Genomic DNA, 21,889 nt, shown 5'->3' with positions numbered 1-21,889 from the left:
GCAACAATTGCTGTATCAGGACTGCCTTCTATCAAGAGGCTCTAAGAGAAGGCAGACACTCAGTACACAGTTACATGCAGGGTTAAATTTTCTGGCTTTACAATTATCTGTGGAAATTTTATTCATCTTCTTTTGCACATTTTTAATGCATAAGAAGCTGACTCATATTTCCCCATGGCAAGCAGTTCTGCTTTTTTACTGTTCACTGATATTCCTTACCAATACTGCATATCCAGCCTGTTCAAGAATTTGATGATAGGTAGATGTAGCATAAAGGGTAAGCTCTTAAACAAGGACAGCAGGTAATTTAAAACTGTGCACTGTGTGTACCTAAACTATGTCCCACAGGCTACATCCCTCTGTGAGATTGCATGCTACAGCAGAATGTTTGTTCTAGTTTACAGGGGGCCATATAATCTGTGCGCAGGTAGAATACTCCCGATCAGCATTGCACCTCAGAGGCCTGTTACCTGCCTTCCCTTCCTGCACTAACACTGATCGATGTAATCAGCAGAAAGCATATGAAATTAAGATATAAAATCCTTACCATGAAACAGCTTTGTTGCACACAATATATCTGATCCAAATGTGAAGAAAAGTTAATCTGCTTACGCAGTCCACGCTTCACTTACTTACATATTCAAAACTCCTGATTTGTACAGTAAGTCTTTTTCTTTATAAAATCATCACTTTGGGAAATTCTAACTTAACAGGGAAGATGGACGCAGCAAGTTTTATCTGCTCATTTCTCCTTTATAGCAAGAAAGTTCATGGTCTTTCAGGATAAAGCAAAGTTTAACTTGCAGAGAGGATGAATGCTGCCCCAAACTTTGTTCCACTTATCTCCCGGTCATCTCTGCTCCAGCTCTATTTCCCATTGTTAAATACATACAGATATATATATCGTAGAATACTCAGTACAAAATATGCCAAATTAGTAACTTCACTGTAATTCTTAAACCTAAACTTGAAACTAAATTGGCAATAACCAGTCATTATACAAACACGTAGCTCCAGAAGTCTTATTAAATACATTGCTCTTTCTAACTGGTGTAAATGTGGTCTTTTCATTTTTATTATCTTTTTTCCTCCATCCTTCAATTTTTATCATTTATATCTCTTCAAAGTAAATGAAGAAATAAAAACTTGCCTAAACTTTATCAGTAGTATTAACAATGAGCCCAGTTAGAGCAGATAACTGTCTTTACTGAAGATTTTGAGTTGAATCCTCCTCTGATATGTGGGGCTGTTTACTACCCAAGTGATAGTTCATCCGACTGAAGAGCTATATATTAAATATATACATATCAGCTGAGAACATTCCTAAAAGCTCTTCTCTTAGGCACAGGCAAGCTTTTTTCCAATAATTTCCTGTTGATTTTTAACTTGCAATGTTTTAATAACTTCACTTATGTCCGTTGCAAGAAAGCTTAATTTTTGCATGTCTGCTTATGTGGGAGTCAGACTCCCACACATCCAAGTACGCTTACCTTGGCACAGTTTGTACATACTGCCTCAGATGTTAGAAATTGCAGTATCAGGTGCACCACCATGAACACATTGTGATGAGGCAGTATTACCAATTTTCTATGAGTTCAAGCATGCATTATTATGCTTATTATTATTGCTTTGGAGGCAACTGCTTGTGGCATAATTCTTTCTAAACAACTCATTTGCATTTAAAGCAATTGCTTAAGAAAAGGCACCTCATGGGTCTCAAAACACCTCTCAAAGATCATTCGCCAATATTCACCAATATCTTTGATATTCACAAAATACAATGCTGTTCAGACATTCAAATGTTATTCCTTTAAAAAAGAAAAAAAGCAACAAAAACACGACCACCAAAAAACTCATGAGCATTCTGATCTGTTAGCCTTCACAGAAAAGATTAAAACTTGGATTCCAAGATGTTACACTTTATTCTGCCAAGGTGCCAAGTAGCAAAAACATTACACTACTCATTTTATATTAACAATTGTACGCAAAACCCACCTTTTTAGTTCTTTTTTCCACTCAGTTCTCTGACAGATCTTTAGGCATCTTGCTTCCCCGCCTCGTAGTAGACATTTATTAACATCTCCCATCCGAGACATAACCATGCTTTGGACTCTCTCGCCTTTCTAAAGCCGTTTCTGATCTCTACTGAATGACAAGTATGACCCATGTCAAACTCCCACTTTCAAATAAACTTACAGTATGTGACTTATGAAAACTCAGTTGAGGCTTTTCACAATATACATACAAACAAATATTTAACATCAAGACCTGAGAAATCACAAGCTAGCACTGAATATGTTTTACATGTTTATAGTCTACCTTACCATGATTCATGCATTTAATCAAAAACCTGAAATGTAAACATTTTACAAAGTAAGAAAAAGTTGCATTCATATAAAAAGTTGCATTCATATAAAAGGCAAAGTAGTAAACTTCTCATTTTTACTTTGCTGAAAAAAATTAAGACCAAATCCAAAGGAAAATAAAATCCACTGCAAACCCATTTCAACCACAGTCACAAAAAGACTTTGCTGCTTGTCTCTCAATAGACAGGGAGTATAAAGTCCACAGTAGCACATAAAGGCTAATGGCAGCCTACAATCTAATTAGCCCTTATTATAATACTGTCCAGAGATTCAACAGATACTTCTTTAGAAAGGAAACAGGCACAAAGAACCCACCTACAAAAGGAGTTACGTTTCCTTTCAAAGGTCTAGAAATGCGTAATAAGGAAGAGCCTTTGACCAGGAAGAAGCTTGGCTCAGCCTGGCATGTTAGTTCGCCTGCCTTGAGATTTTCTTGACTGAAAGAAAAAAAATGGGGAACAAGAGTGTTTAAACATTCTGCTTCATTTAGACTTTCACCTTGGCTGAGTGAAAGTTTTTCTTTGTATGAAGTTAAGATTTTCAGTGAGCTTTGCTGAGGTTTCTATGGAAGAGTGGAAAGTAGAACTGAAGAGCGTTCAAATGTGGGTCCAAAAAGCCAAGGTAGTTTTTCTGTAAGTTTTGAGGATGGTGTAACCCTGGAGGATGTTTAAATGGACGTGACTAAAAGGCAAACCGAGAATGGCAGTTATCCAGTTATGGCCAGTGAGTATTAATGTCTGTGATGTTGTATTAGTGACATAGAGGTGACCCAAGGCGTGAGTTCCTGTACATCATAGGAGGAGGTGCAGTTAGAAAAGTAGGGGACAGACTGCCTAAGGCTTAGGCAGCCTCAAACTCTTCCTGTCAGAGGCTGATCACAAGACACAAGGGTGTGCATGGGAGTGTAATCAGTCATGCTGTGGAGCTCTGCACAAAGTAACTTGCTTTTGAGAGCTTCCAAATCTCAAGTGCAGCAAGACTTGCACACTACAGGTGCCTCTATGGTAGCACCACAGTTCAAATGAAGAGTAAACCTCTTGATCATCTGGACTTATACTGAGCTTTGGTTTCTAACTTGACACAGTTTCAGAAAGCAAGCTGGATTCCTTTTGAATAAAACCAAACCAGAAGATGTGCTCCAGGGGTTCACTTAATGCACTCCAGCCACTAAATGAATATTCAATCCACAGCTCCAGATAAGAACTAGTCTGAAGTGAAACCTCCTTCAATACATACAGTACAGACATCAGGTACTCAGCAGCAACTGTGCTGCTCTACAGATCCACTTGTATTGGGGCACACTGCTAACATGAATAGTCTGGTCTCCCATTGTATTGCAAACCATTGCATTTCACCCAGATCTCTCTTACACTGAACCTTGAGCCTTCAGTAAGACCAAATCCTTTTAGTCTAAAATACATGCCATAAACAACAGAAGGGTCTGATGGCCCAATGTACTTGCTGGGGCTGTGAACTGATGGGTAAAATAACCTAAAGGATCCGGTGGGAAATTCATGCTCCATGCTCTAGAGGATTCTTTGTCCATGCCTGACATACAATTCCTCTGCATAAGCAGAGATCTTAAGCTGTGCTAATTTCATCTAGGATAGCTGCTAGCATGTGTTCTCCTAAGAGCCCTTCATTTTTGCAGAACCTGAACACAGTGGATACCAGATGAAGAGGCTTTGACTCCATGCAATGGAATAAAAGCAGGGAACGCATTGCACAGTCATTGATTCCTTTTGCCTTCCAGTAGCTTGACTATGGTGAACCACCTTATTGTTGAAGTATTTGTTTCAGAAGACAGATGTATGGAGATGGTGTTTATAGAAGTGGTTTGTCTATCCAAGCCCAGACATCACTGCTGGTGGTTTTTTTTTTTCCTTAAAATAACCTTTCCAGATGGTGGAGCAATTTAATATTTACCCGGCAATCAAGCACTTTAAGACCCTTTCCTTTTCAGGGTGTAGAAGTACAAGCACAAGACCCCCTCAATTGCTCCCAGCGTCAAGGATGCCTTTGGTGATCAAACCCTGCTGACAGAAATGGTCATTCCTTATAAAGCTGGTACTCCACCCAACGTTTTAATCCAGGGATAATGAGGTCCCCGTCTTACAGAAAGTGCACTTCGAGCGATCCTGTGTGCGCGACGAATGGAAACACTGAGGACTTGACTGTGCCTCAGAAACACACGTGAAAGGTCTAACGCTCTCCCCGGCGGGGCAGCTCTACGGACAGCGTACGGTAACCGTGGAGCGGCAGCACGGCCCAGGGCGTACAGCCAGAGCCCCCGTTTAACCCGGCGGCCTCTCTTGGGCGTCCGCGTAACACCCTCCCGCCGCGCTCGGCCCCACACGGCCCCGCCGCCGCCGCCGCCGCCGCCCCCCCGGCGGGCCGCGGGGCGGTGACACCTGCTCCAACGGCCGCCGCGCGCGCTCAGCCCGTAGCCCATTGGCTGCGGCGCGGTCAGCTGGGGGCGCGGGGGGCTGCCAGCCGGGCCGGGCCGGGCCCTGCGCCCCGCAGCCCCCCGGGACGCGCGACAGCGTTTCACGACATACCGATTAAAAACCGTGATTGCTGCTGCATTGTATTTTTTGCTTGAAAATGCGGGCAACCAGGTTCTGCAAATAACTTGCTGCCCGTGCTGACACTCGTGCCCTCCCGGGGGCAGCGCGCCTGAGGCAGGCGGGTCCTTCGGAGCAGGCCGCGCCGCACCGCCGCAGCCCCGGCCCCGCACCTGCTAGCCCCCGGCCACCTACCGCCGCCGGAGTGGCGCGGCGGCGCCGGCCTGCGCGGCGGAGGGTGATGGGACGGGGAGGGCATGCCCCTCCGCTCCCTCGGGAACGGCACGGCCTCTTCCCGCCCGGCCCCGCCGCGGAGCTGCGGCTCGGGAGCGCGCCGAGCCCGCCAGCCAGGCTGCTGCCAGCAGCGCCGGCACCGCCGCCGCCAACCACCTCTCCAACCCCGCCTGCCCCGCGCCGCTGCCACCCGCCGCCGCGCAGCGCAGCGCGGCCCCTCCGCTCCGCCCCGGCCCGGCCCGGGGGCGCTGGGAGTCCCGCCCGCACGGGCGCGCACACAGAGGCGCACAGACAGGCACACACACACGCGCGCACACACACGGAAGTGCACCCCGCGCTGGCTCGCAGCCCGCCGCCGCCGCGGAGGCCGACCGGGCGCAGCGTGCAACATGGCGCTGGTGCCCTGCCAGGTGCTGCGCGCCGCCATCCTCCTGTCCTATTGCTCCATCCTGTGCAATTACAAGGCCATTGACATGCCCGCGCATCAGACCTATGGAGGCAGCTGGAAATTTCTGACCTTCATAGACCTGGTAAGTGTCCCCGGCGCCCGTGGCCCTGCCCCCTCCCTCAGGCTGCCCGTTGAACGGCCGCGGCCCCGCGCGGGAGCCCCCGGAGACGGCGGCCCTGCTCGACGGCAGCGCCATGAGGTGACCTTAAAGCGGGGACGGCGACATGTTGTGACACCAGGGCCGGCCGTGAGAGGAGCCAGCCGGACACGGCGGCAGCGGAGCCGGGTGGTTGGAACGGAGAGAGACACGGACAAAGCCGAGGGGCTGCTGCCTGTAAGCGGCCGTAGGGACGGTGCGCCTGACGTCCTGTCACCGCAGAGCTTAGGCTGTGTTTCGCCTTTTTTAATGGCTGACAGTAAACACCAGAACCTGCTGGTCCCAGCATTTGGCTCCCGTGTGCTGTCAAAATAGAAAACATCTTGCTCCATTTGGCCCATCTGAGGAATCCATCCCCGACTGGTGCAAGCGTGTGAGAGTGACACAAAAATGCTGGGCAACTCCACTTGCCGGATCCAGTTAGTTTTGGTTGCAAATCCATAAACGAGCCTACGAAACAAAAGAGGTTTCATTTCACTTTTCTTCATAAGGGTCCAGATCTGCAACAGTCACTAGAATGCTGGCCTGCTAGAAGACACCAGGTGCTGGCCAGGGGCTAATTTTGCCCTGAGCTTCCTAGCCTTGCTGCCTCCACAACACTGTTCCCCTAGTGCAGGTGGGAGGAGAGGGGGTGGGAGGAAGAGAGGAGATGGGAGGAGAAACTCGGGTTCTGGTTCAGAAATATGGTAGCCGACTTACACCTAGTACCTAGATCAAAATAGGGTTTTTTTCTTTGAATCCACAGTGTAAATAGGCGAGAAATTTTGCAGTTCCTACTGAGTTACAGAAAAGCCCCAAAATGGAAGTATTTCAGTGCTTCCCAGTGATAAAACCTCTCTCAGAACCTCATTGTAGAGTCACAAGTATTGCTACTATTGCCTATGCGCTTCATATCCAGTCAGTAGGTTGAGTTTGTGAGTTTGGAGACTAAGCTCAAATACTATTAACCTGGTAGGTCAAGTGTGCAAATTTCTGTATCAGGATTAAGCTAAGGTTCACTGAGGTCCATATTTCATTTGGAGAGAAGAAGCACCTACTGTATTTTCATTTAGCTGGGATAATTTTTGTGTTGGGTGCCAAAAATTTGCTGGGTCTGTGAGGATCCACAGCCGTAACTAGTGCTTTTACTGCGATTGTAAAAGGGCATCTTAACTCTGGAAGGCAAACTAGACTCTAATTTTTTTTTTTCTTTTGGGCTGCTGAATAATACTGTCAGTAATGTTAAGTGATAGAAGTTAGCGTCAAGTCCCACTAAGTTAGGGGGGAGCTGTTGACTTCAGTGGCAGTTGAATTGGAAGTGAGCCAACTAGAGCTAAAAGCCAATGATCCTGCCTTTGAGTCTCCTTCACCTTTTTCTCTGTTCTCCTAGCCCTGACAGTTGCTTGAGGATTAAGTGAACTAAGGCTGTCATACAGTGAAAATAACATTTGACAGTACACGATAGTCATCATTTCCCAAAAATTACAGCCTGCTGTCTGTGGCAAGTTCATGTGGACTTTCCCATCAAAGCATGCAGATGGTTCAGGCTACTTCTGTCATGGCCCAAAAGGTCAAGGTAAATATGTAGTGCTTTCTAAAATGTCTAGAACAGTTATCAACTGCAGCTAGTCGTTCCTGTCCTTTAGCTAATAGTTGTCATGGGTTTCTCATAGTGAAGTCTAATAGTTGAGAAAAGGTTAGCAATTCCTTATAGTCTTCAATCCTTCCAAATAACACACAGTTCAATGACTTGAATGCCTTTCTCAGTGACTAGCCAGCACATAAACCTCTCCACTCGTTGACAATATTTACTTATGTCCAAATGGCCCTGGTAGCATCTTATGTAAGCAAATCTATCTTTCTGTCTCCTGGGGCAACTGGGAGACTTGAAGAAACAAAAACGGTTAGATTCCTGAGGAGGATACCAAGAGGCATGGTTGGAGGATGTTAGGCACATTTCCAAAATACTGTATGTTGAATAAGTCTTGAAAAGCTCTTCCATGAGTTTCAGTTTCCTCAGCCATGTGCGGTGTTCCCGTGTCAGTCACATTCAAAGGCTGTCTAGACAAAATATCATCAATGCCAGAGTCTTGGCAGACATGTGTTCTTGCTACAGATTGTACCTCCACAAGCAGAGATTTCATCTTTGACATCACAGAAGCGCAGAGAAGTTCTTTTTGTTTCCAAAAACTGCTACCAGTTTTTGAGAAAAATGAATTTATGACTTGAATCTGAAAAGTAATTTGGATTTTTTTTTCACCTGTCCATTTGTAAAGGGACATTCCTTTCCAGTCTCAGCATCAATAAATGTCTTGGAGATTTAAGTAGCTGGCTTTGCAGAGGTGCTGTGTGAAATGATTTACAGTTATCTGCAGGTAATATAATTTCGAATTGGATTATGAAAAACTAGTAGCTTGGACCCTAAAACACAAGAGACAGTACAGTATTCTAAATGTCTGCATTAATCTGAACAGTAGACTTTCAGCTCTCACACTCTTAACCAAAGTTGAGCATTAAGAGGAAGTTGTTTAATACAAACCTAAAGACTGTAATATCCCTGTCATCTGTAATATTCTGGAAGTTCGTACCTAAGTAAGATTTTCTTGGATGCCAATATTCATGCTTAATCTCTCCTGCTTTTGAATTAAGAAAGAAAATAAGCACAACTGATTACTTTTTTAACCGCTGTCATTCTGATGACTGACTGAGGTTTTTTGCAGTTGTAACTGTGGTGGCAACATTCCCTAAAACACTCATGTCAATGAAACATTTTTCTGGTTTATGATGCAATGTACTAGCAGTATGTTTTGCCATTACACTGGTGATGCTCCTCACTGTCGCTACTAACAATCATTTCTCCACTTCAGACTTTCTCCCTGGTATGTAGAGGTGGTAGATACTTATCCTGCTTACTCAAAAGATGGTAAAGATACCTGCCTAGTACTTGTGGATGCCAAAACACTTCAGAAAAATGAGCAGTATCCTTTTTGTCATTTGTAGAGTGGGAGACTGTGAGGTACGAAGAGGTAAAGAGTTGCTGCCGAGGTCACTTGGTGGGCCCAGCAGATCAAGTCATTGAACTGAACATTCAGGCTAGTTCAAAACTTTAACATACTGCTTTCATTTAGCCTCACAATACAAACCAAGCCCCAAAGTTAGTTCCTGTGAAAACGGCAAAGAACTGGATTCAGACCAGATATTTCAAGAGATGTGCCTAAAATTTCTTGTATAGCTGCCTTTACTAGACTCAGATTAACCATTTGGTGCTTTAGTAGTGGATTGCTGCACTGTCCTGCACCACAACCCATGCATTCATTGTTGAGCGTCATAGTTGAAAGTTAAGTCAGGGTGAAAATAGTGCCAGTACAAAATGATTCTTTGCAACACGTTTGTCGGCTGTGTAAGTCGCTCAGAAATTTTCCCTACTTTGCTGCTGTTTGTTCAGTTCTGTAAGTACTTGAAGTAGCTGAATTAAAGGTAATAGTACTTGAATTAAAGATGACTTGGTCATCCTGCATACACTGCAACCACACACCTGTTGTTGAGGGATCTTTTGCACCAACTTGTCTAAAATGGCAGGATCCTTGCTGTTGCAGGGGTTAAGTCTTGTTCTTCAGTTTCTCTTGGCTCTCTTGCTGTTGTTGTGAGAGCAGGCAAAAATAAATAGAGTTTGTATTCTGGAATAAAGTGGAGCCTGTGGTTGCTGAAGGAAGACCAGTTCTAGTTTTTGTGTTTGGGAGTGTGTGATAATTAGCAGACAAGTAGCTTGGAGTTAAAATAAGTATGTATCTTCTTAGTAAGGGGTGTGCTGGTCTAAATAGTCTCTGATTTTCATTGTGCAATTTCTGTGAAAACCTTATGCCTCAAACAAGCTAGAGTAAACCAAGATACTATTGCACATACATACGCATATATTAACAAAATACTGTTTGGGGTTTTTTTTTTTTTTAATCTTAAGGTCTTTCTGATAGGCTGAACAGGGTAGTTATAGAGACAGAAAGTAAGGCTAGATTTTTGGAAGCAATCTCAAGTGTTATGTTTTATGATTATGATTAATAGTCCTATTTTGAATAACAGAATGTTAATGTGGGTATTCATATGACTTGATTCTGGGCAGCCAAAGCTAGAGAGGAATTTATTTTGCTCATATATAAATTTGTCTGGCCTTATACTTTTATTATTCCTTCGAAAGAAATAGCAGGATGTCGTATATGAACTTTTATATGTTGTCTGACAGATTGAGTTGTACAAAAAAAAAGGTATAAGCTCTGTTCCCAGCACATTTTTTGCTAGTACGTGTTGTATTTGTTTTGCAGAAAATGCCTTTAGGTTTACTTTGATTAAGTTTAAATAAGTCATTAGAACTTAGTTTGTTTCTTGTCTTTGGAAAATTTCAGAGGAGCATGTTAACAGTATGACTAGAAACTAGAGTTGGTGGATTTGTCATTTACTTATTTAGTGTATTTAATTAGTTATTAAATTATATGACATACAGTTACTAGACAACAAAAAATAGATAGCAGCTTAACAAATTATGGCTAAAAGTTATAGGTGATTTGTGCTCAATTTGGATTTAGTCATGCTGATAGGAAATAAGATGACCAGAAAATGTCAGAGGCCAGAAGATTCAGAATTAAGGAATAATAATAAACTGTGCCATTGGCATGGTATCTGAAGTTGAGCAAGTTTCATTGCTAACTTACGGCAAAAGTGAAAACATGTTCCACACTCTATGGAATATAGCTATGATGGTTTTCCAGGGTTTCCTTTAGTAAAATGAATTTCACCTTCTGCTTTCCTCTTTTATCATCAGTGAAGTTACCCTGATATTCACCCACCTTTGTCAAGTATTTTATGGCTTTTAGGTGAAAAGATTTCAGAAGTGTAAAATATTATTATGTATTACTCCCAGAGGTAATTCATCACCATATCTAAATATCTCAGTGTTCTTACAGTCAACGGGGTGTTTATCAGTTTACAGAGGAAGAAAGTAAGGGATTGCTTTTTATGAATAACAAGGTGAGGTTTCTTAATGGTGCTTAATGTATTTGAGAGAAAAGGCAACAATATACGTAAGGGAGCCTTTTAATAAGAGTGTGTTTTAGAGCTTTCTTTTTCCCTCTCAGGCTGTAAACATGTCAGAGAAACAGTTATGTATAGTGCCGTCAATGCAGTAATAAAAATGTAATAGTATCACCATTTCTTATTCATAGACCCTTGTTTTCCTTTTGCTTTTGGTAGCGCTGTTACAAGTTGAGTGGACTTTGAGCACTACGTTGAAGAGTGCCATTTTCACATTGCATTAGCATGTCTTTATTTTACAATTGGACTTAAATATGTTGAACATTTAATTTGGGAATTCTTAGGAAGGTTATGGCTGTCTTGAAATATTTGTGTTGGCAGCAGGGTTGGCAGGGGAAAGGAGGAGAGTGGAATAGAGGACAAATTGGGATCACTTAATATGATGATAGATTTAACTAATGTCAGCAATATTATTTTATAACATGGAGTATGTAAGTGATAGGTAACAGTGCTATGTTTTAAACCAGTGTAAAGTCTGTGGAGTTTTGCCAGAACAATTTCAAATGATGACAACTTCAAGAAGTTGGTTTAGTAGTCTTTCTGTTCCCATTTGAAAAAAAATCCTATTTACACTGCATTACAGTTGAATGATTTTCTTTACAATTTCATTATAGTGGTAAGGATAACTCAGATAATCTTATATGCCTTCGTATGGTGAAATTGTTAAATATTTTAATCAATTAGTTTAAACAAGGACAACACATCTAGTGTTTTATTTTAGTGTTCTATGCTAGTGTTCTATGCTGAAGTCAAAGTTGGGGTTCTGAGTTGTCCTAGTTTGTTGTGAATATAAGTATATAACAAAATACTTAATTGATGTATTTTTGACATTACATTTGTGTTATCTTAATGAGGCCATATAAGCTTATACCAAGAAATAAATTTTGTGAAATCGACCTTCTTAAGTTGTAGTAAAGACCTATATAACCTATCAAATAATATTCTTAACTAATATAGAAAATTGCAAACTTAGTGTTTTAAATTAAAAACATTTTTAATAAAAATCAAATTCCCCTTGAATCTTTGCAGTTACATCAACCTGAGGATCTACAAAGACTTGTAGGATAGAAGTCCATGTGGGTTGTTACTTGTTTTGTCCTTAGGCTGAAAAAAAAAAAGAAACTTGATCACTCTATCTGAAAATGGGAAAACATTCACATGATAAAAATCGATTATCGGAAGATTCAAATGTGCCAGTATGTCACCATACAACAAAATATGAAGTTGTTTAAACCTATAAATAGCAAAAAGAAACCTTTATGAAATTACAAACCCCTGACATTCCACAGAAGTAAGTTTGCAGATTTGAAGCAAGTAAAACCACAGTAAAATGTAATAAAGTTGAAAAAATAAGCAATTCTGCAGTGTGTTAAACATGATATAATTAGATTCATTACAGTGGATTATGCCAAGTGTGTATTTACCTGAACAAAACAGTAAAAGAAAAGTATCTCAGATTCCTTCCATTACATGCAGTCTTTTCTGTGCTGCAACTTTCCATATTTAATAATTGGAGTTGTCAGTGCCTGCCTATCCTAACACGATATTTAGAAAACATTTTTCTAATTGCACTAATTTAGTATAGACTCTGATGTTGGGAGGAGTTCAGCATGGGTGGAGAATTCATTGGCATTTGGAGTTTTAATTGCTAATGCAACTCCAGTGAGTAAATATTAAAAAGATCAATGCCAGGTTTGTATGCTTTCTGCAGAATTCAAGAGTGAAACAAATATTGGTGTGTAGTAAGTTCACACTGGTCATTTCTATATTTGAAACAGGAGTGATGTTACCGCTCGCAATACACACATGAAAAACATAAAATTCCTGTCAATGTACGTTTTTTTCTTTTAAGTACCTGAATCTGAGGCTTGGTCCTCTTACCTTGCATGTCCAGGCATATATATGCCATATGAGGTAGAAACAAAATTGACAATGCCTTAGCTTATTTTGAAGATCCAAGTGAAGCACAAACTCCTTGTTAGCTCTTTGAGTGGGTGAATATGAAAAGCTTTCCTCCTTCTAATGAAAGCTTTTGCAAATTTTGCCTTATTTACTTGCATTTATTTGAATAAATACATTTTCTCCATACCATATTTTCCAAAGCTCTGAATTTGTTATTAGTCTTCAAAGCCTTACAGCCTTTGTTCTGTTACTCTTACTATGTATGATGCAAGATTTTTTCAACTCAACATAGTTAAATTTGGTGCCACTGAAAAAGCTGTGTTTAACTTTAGCGGACGGAAAAGTTAACCTAAGTCTGAAGAAAAAACAAAATCATTTGGAAGCTGAAGTAAAACTTCTAGCCTTCTCAGAGAGGAAGAAACTAAAGAAAATTAAAATTTATAAACATGTTTTGATAAGACTTAAAAACAAGTCCCTCTCCCAATTAGAACTGTGATTAAGCATTTAGAGGATTTTCATCAGCATTTTGCCAGTTACCTCAGGACATTTTACACTGTCTTGGCATATAGTTGCCATTGCTGCTTGGGGTTTTTTTCAGTATACTGCAAAATTCAGAGATTCTGTTGGTTGCAAACAGGTTAAGCTCATGTGAAATGCTAGAAGAAAATAAGAACCTGATTGTCATTTGTATGAAGGCTCCTTCTGGCAACTTAGGTGAATCCCTGTGATTTTCCCTAGAGAGTTTGGAAGCAACATTTGAATGCCTCTAGTTGCATACCCTGAATGTCTTGTCTTGACACTGCCCTTGCAAGCATCCTGTTTACAGTAAGATTTCCAAATAAATGCTTGCCAAAGGGTGCAGTTGTATAAAAATTTCCACTTAAATCTGTGTGCAGCTGACATAGCTCAGATATTTTTGCTGCAGTTGTCTGTCAGGTTAGTTGGTTCAAAGTGCTTGAGGACCCTCTACAGTATAGCTTAAAACAAAACTAGTACCACTGGATTTTCACTAGCTGAATATTAGGCGTCCCGGTAAAGATAAACTAGAGTAGAATGTGCAGAACAGCAGAATGTCAAATCCTTTGCTAATTCCTTGCAAACTTGTAAAGCAAAGCACAAGGGGTGGTTGGTTTTTGCAATGAATTAGTTTAAGTGAAACAATGTAAGAGGACTGAAGCTTACCTCTACAAATTCTGCTAGACACTTCAGACTGAGTTGGTTGTGCAGGGACTTCACAGAGAATTTCAATTTTACTCTGTTAGGAATTGGTTGGCTCATTTTTGGTTTTGGGCAGTGCTGCCTGTATCTGTATATTTTTTTAAACCTAGTTCCTTGGGTACCTGAGGGTAAATTTACTTTTTTTTCCCCCCCTCTATTGACATATATTTTATCAGGTGTCTTGAAGCCTTCTGGTCCTGGCAGCACATAAGTAATAAATCGTTATTTTTTATTATTGCTAGTATTATTAGAATTCAGTAGGAGTGGAAGTTCCACATGCAGAGCACAGGTGGCATATGTTCTTGAATGTACTTGATCAGATGCAAAAGGAAGAAAAAGAAGCTGCTGACTTTAAATGCTGCTATATAAATTGATAAAATGCATGAATGCAAAAGGGATGTTTTCTCTGTGAGATGCCTAACAAGCTTGTGTTTGAAGTGGTGGAAACATTTCATATAGCTAATGTTCAGGCTAGCGTATCTGTGTGATCCTGAGGCACTGCAATAGGACCCTTGACCCTAGAGAAGATGCAAGTTGTTTATGGCCAGTGCTTGCGCAGGCTCCACTCTGGAAAGGAGGCAAGTAGAGAAGGTGGGAGAGAAAAGGAAGATCCAGTAGAGGACAGCACTTTCTACCTGGAGTGAGTAGGAGAGAGTGCACCATGCTGATCAGCCTAGTGTTGTAACAAACTGGTATTTAGATGCTTGACTGCCGGGTATGAGGACAAAGTGAGGGAAGACAAGGGGTGGAGATACAAAGTGGCTGGTGTTTCTAGACTAAAACAGCGTGTGTTAACTCCCTCAGACCTCCTCCCCTTCCTTGTCCTCACCCCCAATTCTTCCTCCCACACACCCACCCAATCTCCCCACACATAACCCCCACACACACTGGTGGCACAGCACCACTTCCCTGCACGTAACTTGTTTGGCTTCGCACACTTCTGCTCAGCCGAGGGAAGCATAACTTTGTCCTTAGAAGCCGTATGCACTGACTGATGCAGAGGTCCTCATTTGCCGTTCACTTAAGCTTACAAACAAATGGAAACTCCACGCTGTGAAAACTTTCTTGACCTGAGTTTACACGTTATAGCTGTGTTCCAAGAACTGCGAATTTGCGTGTGCATTAGGCACAATTACCTGCATTCCTGTAGGTCCCAGGAAGTGAGTCCTAAGAATGTGTGAGTCATGAAGGAAACATCTACTGTGTGGACCTGCTGCTCAGCACTGTACTGTTAAACTGGAGGTTCAGGAGGCTGAAAGGGATTTGGGGTGTTTGGAGATGGATGTGCATCCTAGTGTACATGTTTGACATAATAGTTATTTACTTATGCTGCACATAATTTGAAAATATCAAACTGTTCATAAAATCTACTCTGTTCTATAGTCTTTCCATACGCTGTGCACATCTAAGAGTAAATTGGCATGCTACTACTGAAGTCAGTTTAGGTGACCAATTAATGAACCATGGATAGAAAATTACAGTGGTTTGAGGTACCAGACGCTGTTAAGTTTTTGAGTGTCAAAGAACTCTAGCTAACAAGAGAGAGCAGACAGCTTTCAGGTCAGCTGTCTCATGACCTACCATGGCTAGAAAGGGATATTCCCCTATTTATTAGGAAGCTAATGATCGTTTCTAATTCTAACATATGATTATAGAAGATTAGTATTCAAATCTCCTTGACTCAATGCCAGTATAATTCCAGAAGCTAAACACCTCTGAATTTCCAGAGATTATAGTGTATGCTATTAAGTCATATGGCATTTGAAGCTAAGTTTTATTTTCTTTTTCTCATGGTTTGGGGCAGAAACTACTAAAATGATATTCCCAAATTAATTCAAAACTGTTTTATTCCCCATTAATTATAAGGCTGAGTTAAGAATAAGAGATGTATTTTATGGGGATGTATTTTAGAAAAGGGTGGGTGGAGGGACCTTTTGTTACTTTGGGGATTTGAGCCTGTGGGATCTGAACTTCCTGATTTTAAAATTCAACGTACAACATATAAGCAAAACATGAATGTCTTTGAGGGTGTGCAAGGGATGATTCTGTTCATCCACTGCTGGCTCCCACTTTGCCCTGATCCGTTCATGCCCCTTATCACCCAGTCAGGCTCCTCAGTTACAGGTTGCTGTTAGCTATTGCTATATTTTCTGCCCTTTTTTCCTTATAGGAACCCACCTGTGCAACATCCCTTTCCCCATTCCTCCTGATCTTTTCTTACCCAGCACAGTTTCCATCATCTTTCAGTTCTGTATCTCAGTTCCAACTGCACACCCAGTCCTCTTCCAGAAGCCTGTGCTTTCCTGTCTAGGGCTGCTTTTCTTATCCCCACAGTACTCCTTATGCTATCTTCCCACCATTCACACATCCTGTCTTTTCTCCCAGTGCATTCACTGTCTTATGTTGTCTTCTGTATCTTTACCTTGTCCTTCCCAAATACTTGACCAGGAGAATACAGTGTCATTCTCTTGTCTTTTTAAAGCACCCTGTGTAGACTCAAAGCAATGAAGAATCAGTCATCTTCCATCAGAAAAGCTTGATTTTCATGTGGTGATAGCCTTAAAGAAACCACTTTTGGAATGATGTCATTACATAAGACTCTTAGCTTTGCTTTCTGTTTTTGAACAAGTTTTTAAGCATCCTGGTTACAGGAAAAAATTCCCATAAGTGTTAAGCATAATGAATCAAGATCGTAATATTTATTATGGTGTTAAAATCTTGTCACTTTTTGGTAGTCTGCCATTCACCTTTTTAGGATAAATTTTCCAATTCAGAAGCAGGTCCTTGATAGAAATTGATGTTTAAGTTGAAAAATCAAAATAATGTATGGAATCAGCAATCAGTATTCAGACATTTTCTATCTTTTCTTTTTTTGTAATTTATATATTTTAAATGAGATGCTGAAATGATTTAAATTGTATTTCCTATTTCCTAATAAGAAAACTTATAGTAGTCATTGTGAGGTTAGAAATCTGCTTTATTCAGTGAGATTAACAAAAATATTTTTAAACATTGCTTAGCTTGTCAGCAATTACTGTGGTTAATAGAAGAAGCTTTCTTTTTTTTCATGTGAACATTTATAAGTACTTATTCCTTGTTTGTGTGGGTGGATTGGGAGTGCATGTAGACACACCTGTTGCAATTTAGAAGTAGGGGAAGAGAGAAATCTGCATTTTAGTGGTAACTTTCTACTCAAACCTACATGGAAGCACATTCATTCTTGTTAGGGGTTGCCAAATACGGTAGCCTGATAGAGACGAGCCTGCCATGGCTCCGTGCCCCCACATGCAACCAGTAGCAGGGCTGAACACATGCCCAGTAGGCATATACAAAACCAGAAGTGTAAAATCAGGTCGCTAAACTGTAAGTTGATACAAATAAAATTCTGACTGGACTAGGTAGTTTAGATTCAAGAATGTCTTTTAAGATACGTCAGCCAAATAATCAAGTGATGGCCGGAACAAGGAGTGCTCAACATATGACCCACCTAGGATCTGTAGCCTGTCTGGTTAGCCTTTCTGTGCCCAGCACAGGGGTGGGCTGCGGGCTGGGCGTGGTGGTTTGGTGGGAGCACTTTGGTCTCAGTACCACTTTTTGCAGGGAGTCTGGCCCTACCACGGGGTTTGATCTGCGTGGCATGTCATTGGAACCAATGCTCACAACTGCCTTGTGATAAAATGTCACATAAGGTCTGTGGATCTTGCAAGGGTCTTGATCTACAGAGGTGTTTTGGCATTACTTCTGGCAGCTAATGGGAAGGTATTCTCTCTGTATTATCCACATTCGTTGGGCTTAGTTTGCACAGGAGTTGAGGTCGGACTTCCAGTTCTGGGTGATACCGAGTATCCACACCACACTACACGTGAGTTAGAAATATGAGAGTTTTCAGCACATTGCAAGGTAAGACCCTAAAGTATTGAAGGTTTTTTTTGTGTTTTTTTTTTCTTTAATGTCTCTTCTGGTGTGACTGTAAATTTAGAAATTATGAATTTGTTCCAGATGGGAAGAAAAAGTCAATCTTGCAATTTCTTTTGGGGGAAAAAAAGATTTAGAAGAAGTTTTTCAAATTCATGGTTTCAGTGCAGTTGGACTGACGAAGTGAAAACAAAACATTGGATGGTCTTATTTAAGATACTTGAACAAAATTACATTACAAAGGAATCAGCCATTGCAGTGAGAAATTGTTATTCAGAAATATTTTGCCAGCTGTATTAATTGAAAGCTTGTTTTATTTTCCTTTAGCAAGGGCAAGACCAATGTCATGATAGCAACATAATACTGAAAGTTGCGACTTATTCATAAATGTTACCTCTACTATATAGGAATTGTACCTGTGCTGTGAGAGCTAGTGAAAGCAAACTGAAATGTAAAAGTGAAAGTTGGGAGGGTGATAACAAGTCAAATCCAGAAAACAACTGTTTAATCTCTTCTTTTTTTTTTTTTATTAGGTACATCCTGATTGCAGGGATTAATAAGTATTTTGAAGAAGTAAATAAAAAATAATAATATGGTACAAGCAAAGTCCATTTTTGGCCAATCTTTCCCTCTTAGACCTGCTATTTTGCCTGTGTTGGGGCTTGTGCTCAATGAATGTGACTGAACAGTGTTTGCCAGACAAAGCAGTGCAGTGATGGAGGTAAACCTGTTTTATGAGATGCTTATTTGCGTGGTGTGCCCATATCTTGGTGTATTTTCAGACAGGGTGTTCTTGGCTAGGTTGTGGTGCAGACAGCCATGAGCCCTCGTTCTGAATCACTCCAGTGTCTTCTGTACCTTTCAGGGTGCTGGCCTCGAGGGTATATATCTTGTGTGACAGAAGACATGTCCTTGATATTCAGAATTCCATAGAGTAAACTGACCTTTCTAAAGGACTCTTTTTAAGCCAGGTAGATGGGGATTCAGCATTATGAATCAGACCTGGAACAGCACCATCTTTTATTAATATAATGTCTCCTGATTTACTGCAGGAAGCCACTGAAATGATTAAGTGTACCAGCAGTCTGCATAAAATGCCTGGGTGACCTCCAAAGCACTATGACAAATATCAAAGAAAAATTTTAAAACCTGTATGATCAGCTTAAGGAAAATTAAGGCCATATCTCAGTTTGTTGGAAATGCTGTTAAAGTAGGAAGACAGGTAGTAGCTGCAAAGTGGCAGAAGATCTAGGTCACATCTCTTTCCATATAACCTAAAATGAATGAATACTCTGTGTGGAAAGTATGTTTCCCCTGGTGTTTGCTTTGCAGTTTTCCTCCTTGGTGGTCTTCCCAAAAGAACACATAAGTAAATAGTATAAACAGCTGAAGAGTGCCTATTCCAAATAGCCAACTTTGTCTGTTCTCTTCATGGATACTTATTTTTGTACCATCTCCTTCGTTCTCCATCTTCCAAGAAAGAAGCAATGCACACGTAGATGGAGATCTTCTGATTTCTCTTTAGGACAAAATTAATAAATCCTGGTAGCAATTATCTTACTAAGAGTAAAATTGTTTGTAGTGCCATTGCACCTTTTATTACAAGATCTCAAAGCACTTAGGAAATACTAGCTAACTAAGTCTCACAACATCTCTCTGCAGAGAGGTATGGTTTAAACCAAATGCAAGCCCAGCATGCAAGACACGGAAATTGGCTGGACATTGAAGTCATTAAAATCCTTAAGGAATTATCTTAGTTGTTTAATCTGTATGTTAAAACTTTGTTAATCTCAGGTGGTCCAGGAGGTGATTTGTGGGACAGAGGCTGCTCACTGATTACTCCTATTCAGCCTTTGGGGGTTTTTGCAGGGTGGGGTGGGGCTGGAGTTGAGACTGGCTATTACAGGGGACTGTCCAGATAATCAAACATCACCTCCAGTCTGCCCTGTCTCACCCCGTGACTCACTTGCTGCTAGTGCTATCCACAAAGAGATGGGAAGTGTGTGGACGTTGCCATCAGGTGTGAATGAAGGCTTGTGCTACCCCTTGGTGGAGCAGGAGCAAACTGACTCCATGATGGCTCCTGTTTTGGCCCCACCTTCTTCTGCTCTCCAAGATAAGAGCCATATCCTATCTTGGCCTCAGCCCTTCCCAGTGTTGCAACAGACACTGTCCTCAACCCATGCCTGCCCAGCTGCTGCAGAGCAAGAGACGGGGAGAGGCAGGGTGCTTGTTTGCATGGTGGATGTAGGAAGGTGCATTTGATGGTATAGGAAGGGTGAGCTGAGTCCAGGCTGCTGATGAGGGAGAACGGAAGAGACACAGCTATTTAAATGGTAGAATGTAAGCTGCTGCCACGGTTGCAGGGGGTGGTTGCTGCAGCAGGGAGAGAGAGCATTAAGAGGGATAGCTGCAGCAGGGAGAGTTGACCTTCAGGAGAAAAAGAGGAGGCTCCAGACCGGAGATCTGGCCCCTGTGGGTGCTGAGTTCAGGGCATCCTCAGTCTGCAACAGCCGTGGGGATTATTGCCATATTTCTGGGCAGAAGGAGGTGTACCTGCACTGTGTAGCACATGGGGCACAAATGAAGAACCTCTGGGAAATGTTGAACCTGCTGGCTGTATACTGTGAAGTTAATCCTGCGTATGGTGTTTATCCATAAGAACCAGGCATTCAGCAGCTTGGACATGTACCATGAATCCTCACATGCTGCCTGGAGATAGTTTCTAGCTGGAAAGAGGGAAAAATAAATGTAGGGTAGCTCTAACCTACATGGTGAACATGTAGGTTATCATGGGGGCTTCCACCCACATGACCTACTTGTGGAACAGCTTCTTTTCTGAAATAAACAGCGTAATACCATCCATGCCTGTTTGAGTAGGACGTGTATTTCTGTTGGCTGGAAGGAAGGAAGGTACAGTTGTCAAGCCCAGATGGAGGCTTTGAAATATGCATGATAGTGGCAGCTGTGTGTGGGAAGAATGACTTGAAGTGTGTTGAGGAGGAGGAGACTTGTTTACTGTGCTGCTGTCTTCATGTAGCTGTGGAGTTGAATGGGGAGAGAAATGAGAAATGTGTTTCATGTCCGTGGATTATTGCTTCACTGTGCTGGACAGTTTTTTCTCCGATATGCATTATTTGTTGGAAAATTCATGAAGGATCAGTGAGTTGCAGTGAAGGAGATTGCAAAGAAGTACCGTCAGTATTTTGCCAGTCCCGGATCCTCATGGATCAAGGCCCTGTTTTCCTGAGCTTGGCCTTTCTGCCTGAAGGGCCCTTCTCAAAAGCTGGGCTGAGGTGGCTGTGTGCACGCTGTGGAGAGGCACACGTTCTGGCAGCCTTCCTGATCCTGAATTTTTTCTGTGCCCTTATTTATTAGCATATTTTGTAGTCTGTGGTTATGTAAACACTTACGCCTAGGTACCACTGGCGTTTGTGTGTCGGGGCCCTGTTTCGTTGCTGCTGGTTGGCAGCAGTGCTCGAGTGGTGGCCCACAGGCGCGACTCGGCCAAGGGGCAGTCTTGTGCAGCTCACCCTCTTCTTCCTGGGGGGAGACGGGGCAGTCGTGGGCAGATCCGTGAGGCCTCACAGCCAAGCCCTGCCTACAGGCAGCCTGCCGCTTGGTTCCAGGGCTCCTGCCTTCATGCAGGAGAGTGGGGTCGGGCTGCATGCCTTCCTCTCCCTCCTTGTAAACACAGCCTGCGGTCGTACAGCTGGGGCAGCCCATGAGGATGTCCAGCTTTCATAGTTGCGGAGCGCATCACCTTCTTTCAGGAAAAAAGGCAATGGCAACCCTAGCCCAAAGGTTTTGAGATACATAAGAGAGAATATGTGTATATGTACTTACGATTATATATAAAAGAAAGGAGGACATGGGATATACAACAAAAAGTAGCAAGTTTGCAGACGACACCAAGTTGGGAGGGAGTGTTGATCTGCTTGAGGGTAGGAAGGCTCTGCAGAGGGATCTGGACAGGCTGGATCGATGGGCTGAGGCCAACCGGATGAAGTTCAATAAGGCCAAG

At 42.0% G+C, this 21,889-nt stretch overlaps 1 protein-coding gene across 5 annotated transcripts in view; it reads left to right on the top strand.

The window, feature by feature from the left end:
* The first annotated feature begins 5,542 nt into the window (after nucleotides 1-5,542).
* Nucleotides 5,543-21,889, top strand: part of AIG1 (androgen induced 1) — a 127,480-nt gene continuing 111,133 nt past the window's right edge. For 4 of the 5 annotated variants that reach the window (XM_059832928.1, XM_059832922.1, XM_059832915.1 and 1 more), the window contains exon 1: nucleotides 5,543-5,694. In XM_059832928.1, coding sequence (XP_059688911.1) covers nucleotides 5,554-5,694 — 141 coding nt within the window. In that variant the 5' untranslated portion in view covers nucleotides 5,543-5,553. Of the gene's footprint in view, nucleotides 5,695-18,398; nucleotides 18,437-21,889 lie in introns of those variants that run through there. The other variant, XM_059832936.1, reaches the window with a different exon arrangement.

This window comes from Gavia stellata, chromosome 2 (genome assembly GCF_030936135.1).
Source record: "Gavia stellata isolate bGavSte3 chromosome 2, bGavSte3.hap2, whole genome shotgun sequence".
In the NCBI taxonomy this organism is placed as follows: Eukaryota; Metazoa; Chordata; class Aves; order Gaviiformes; family Gaviidae; genus Gavia; species Gavia stellata.
Note: the sequence above shows the minus strand (reverse complement) of the source record. Positions and strands in the feature narration are given on the sequence as shown.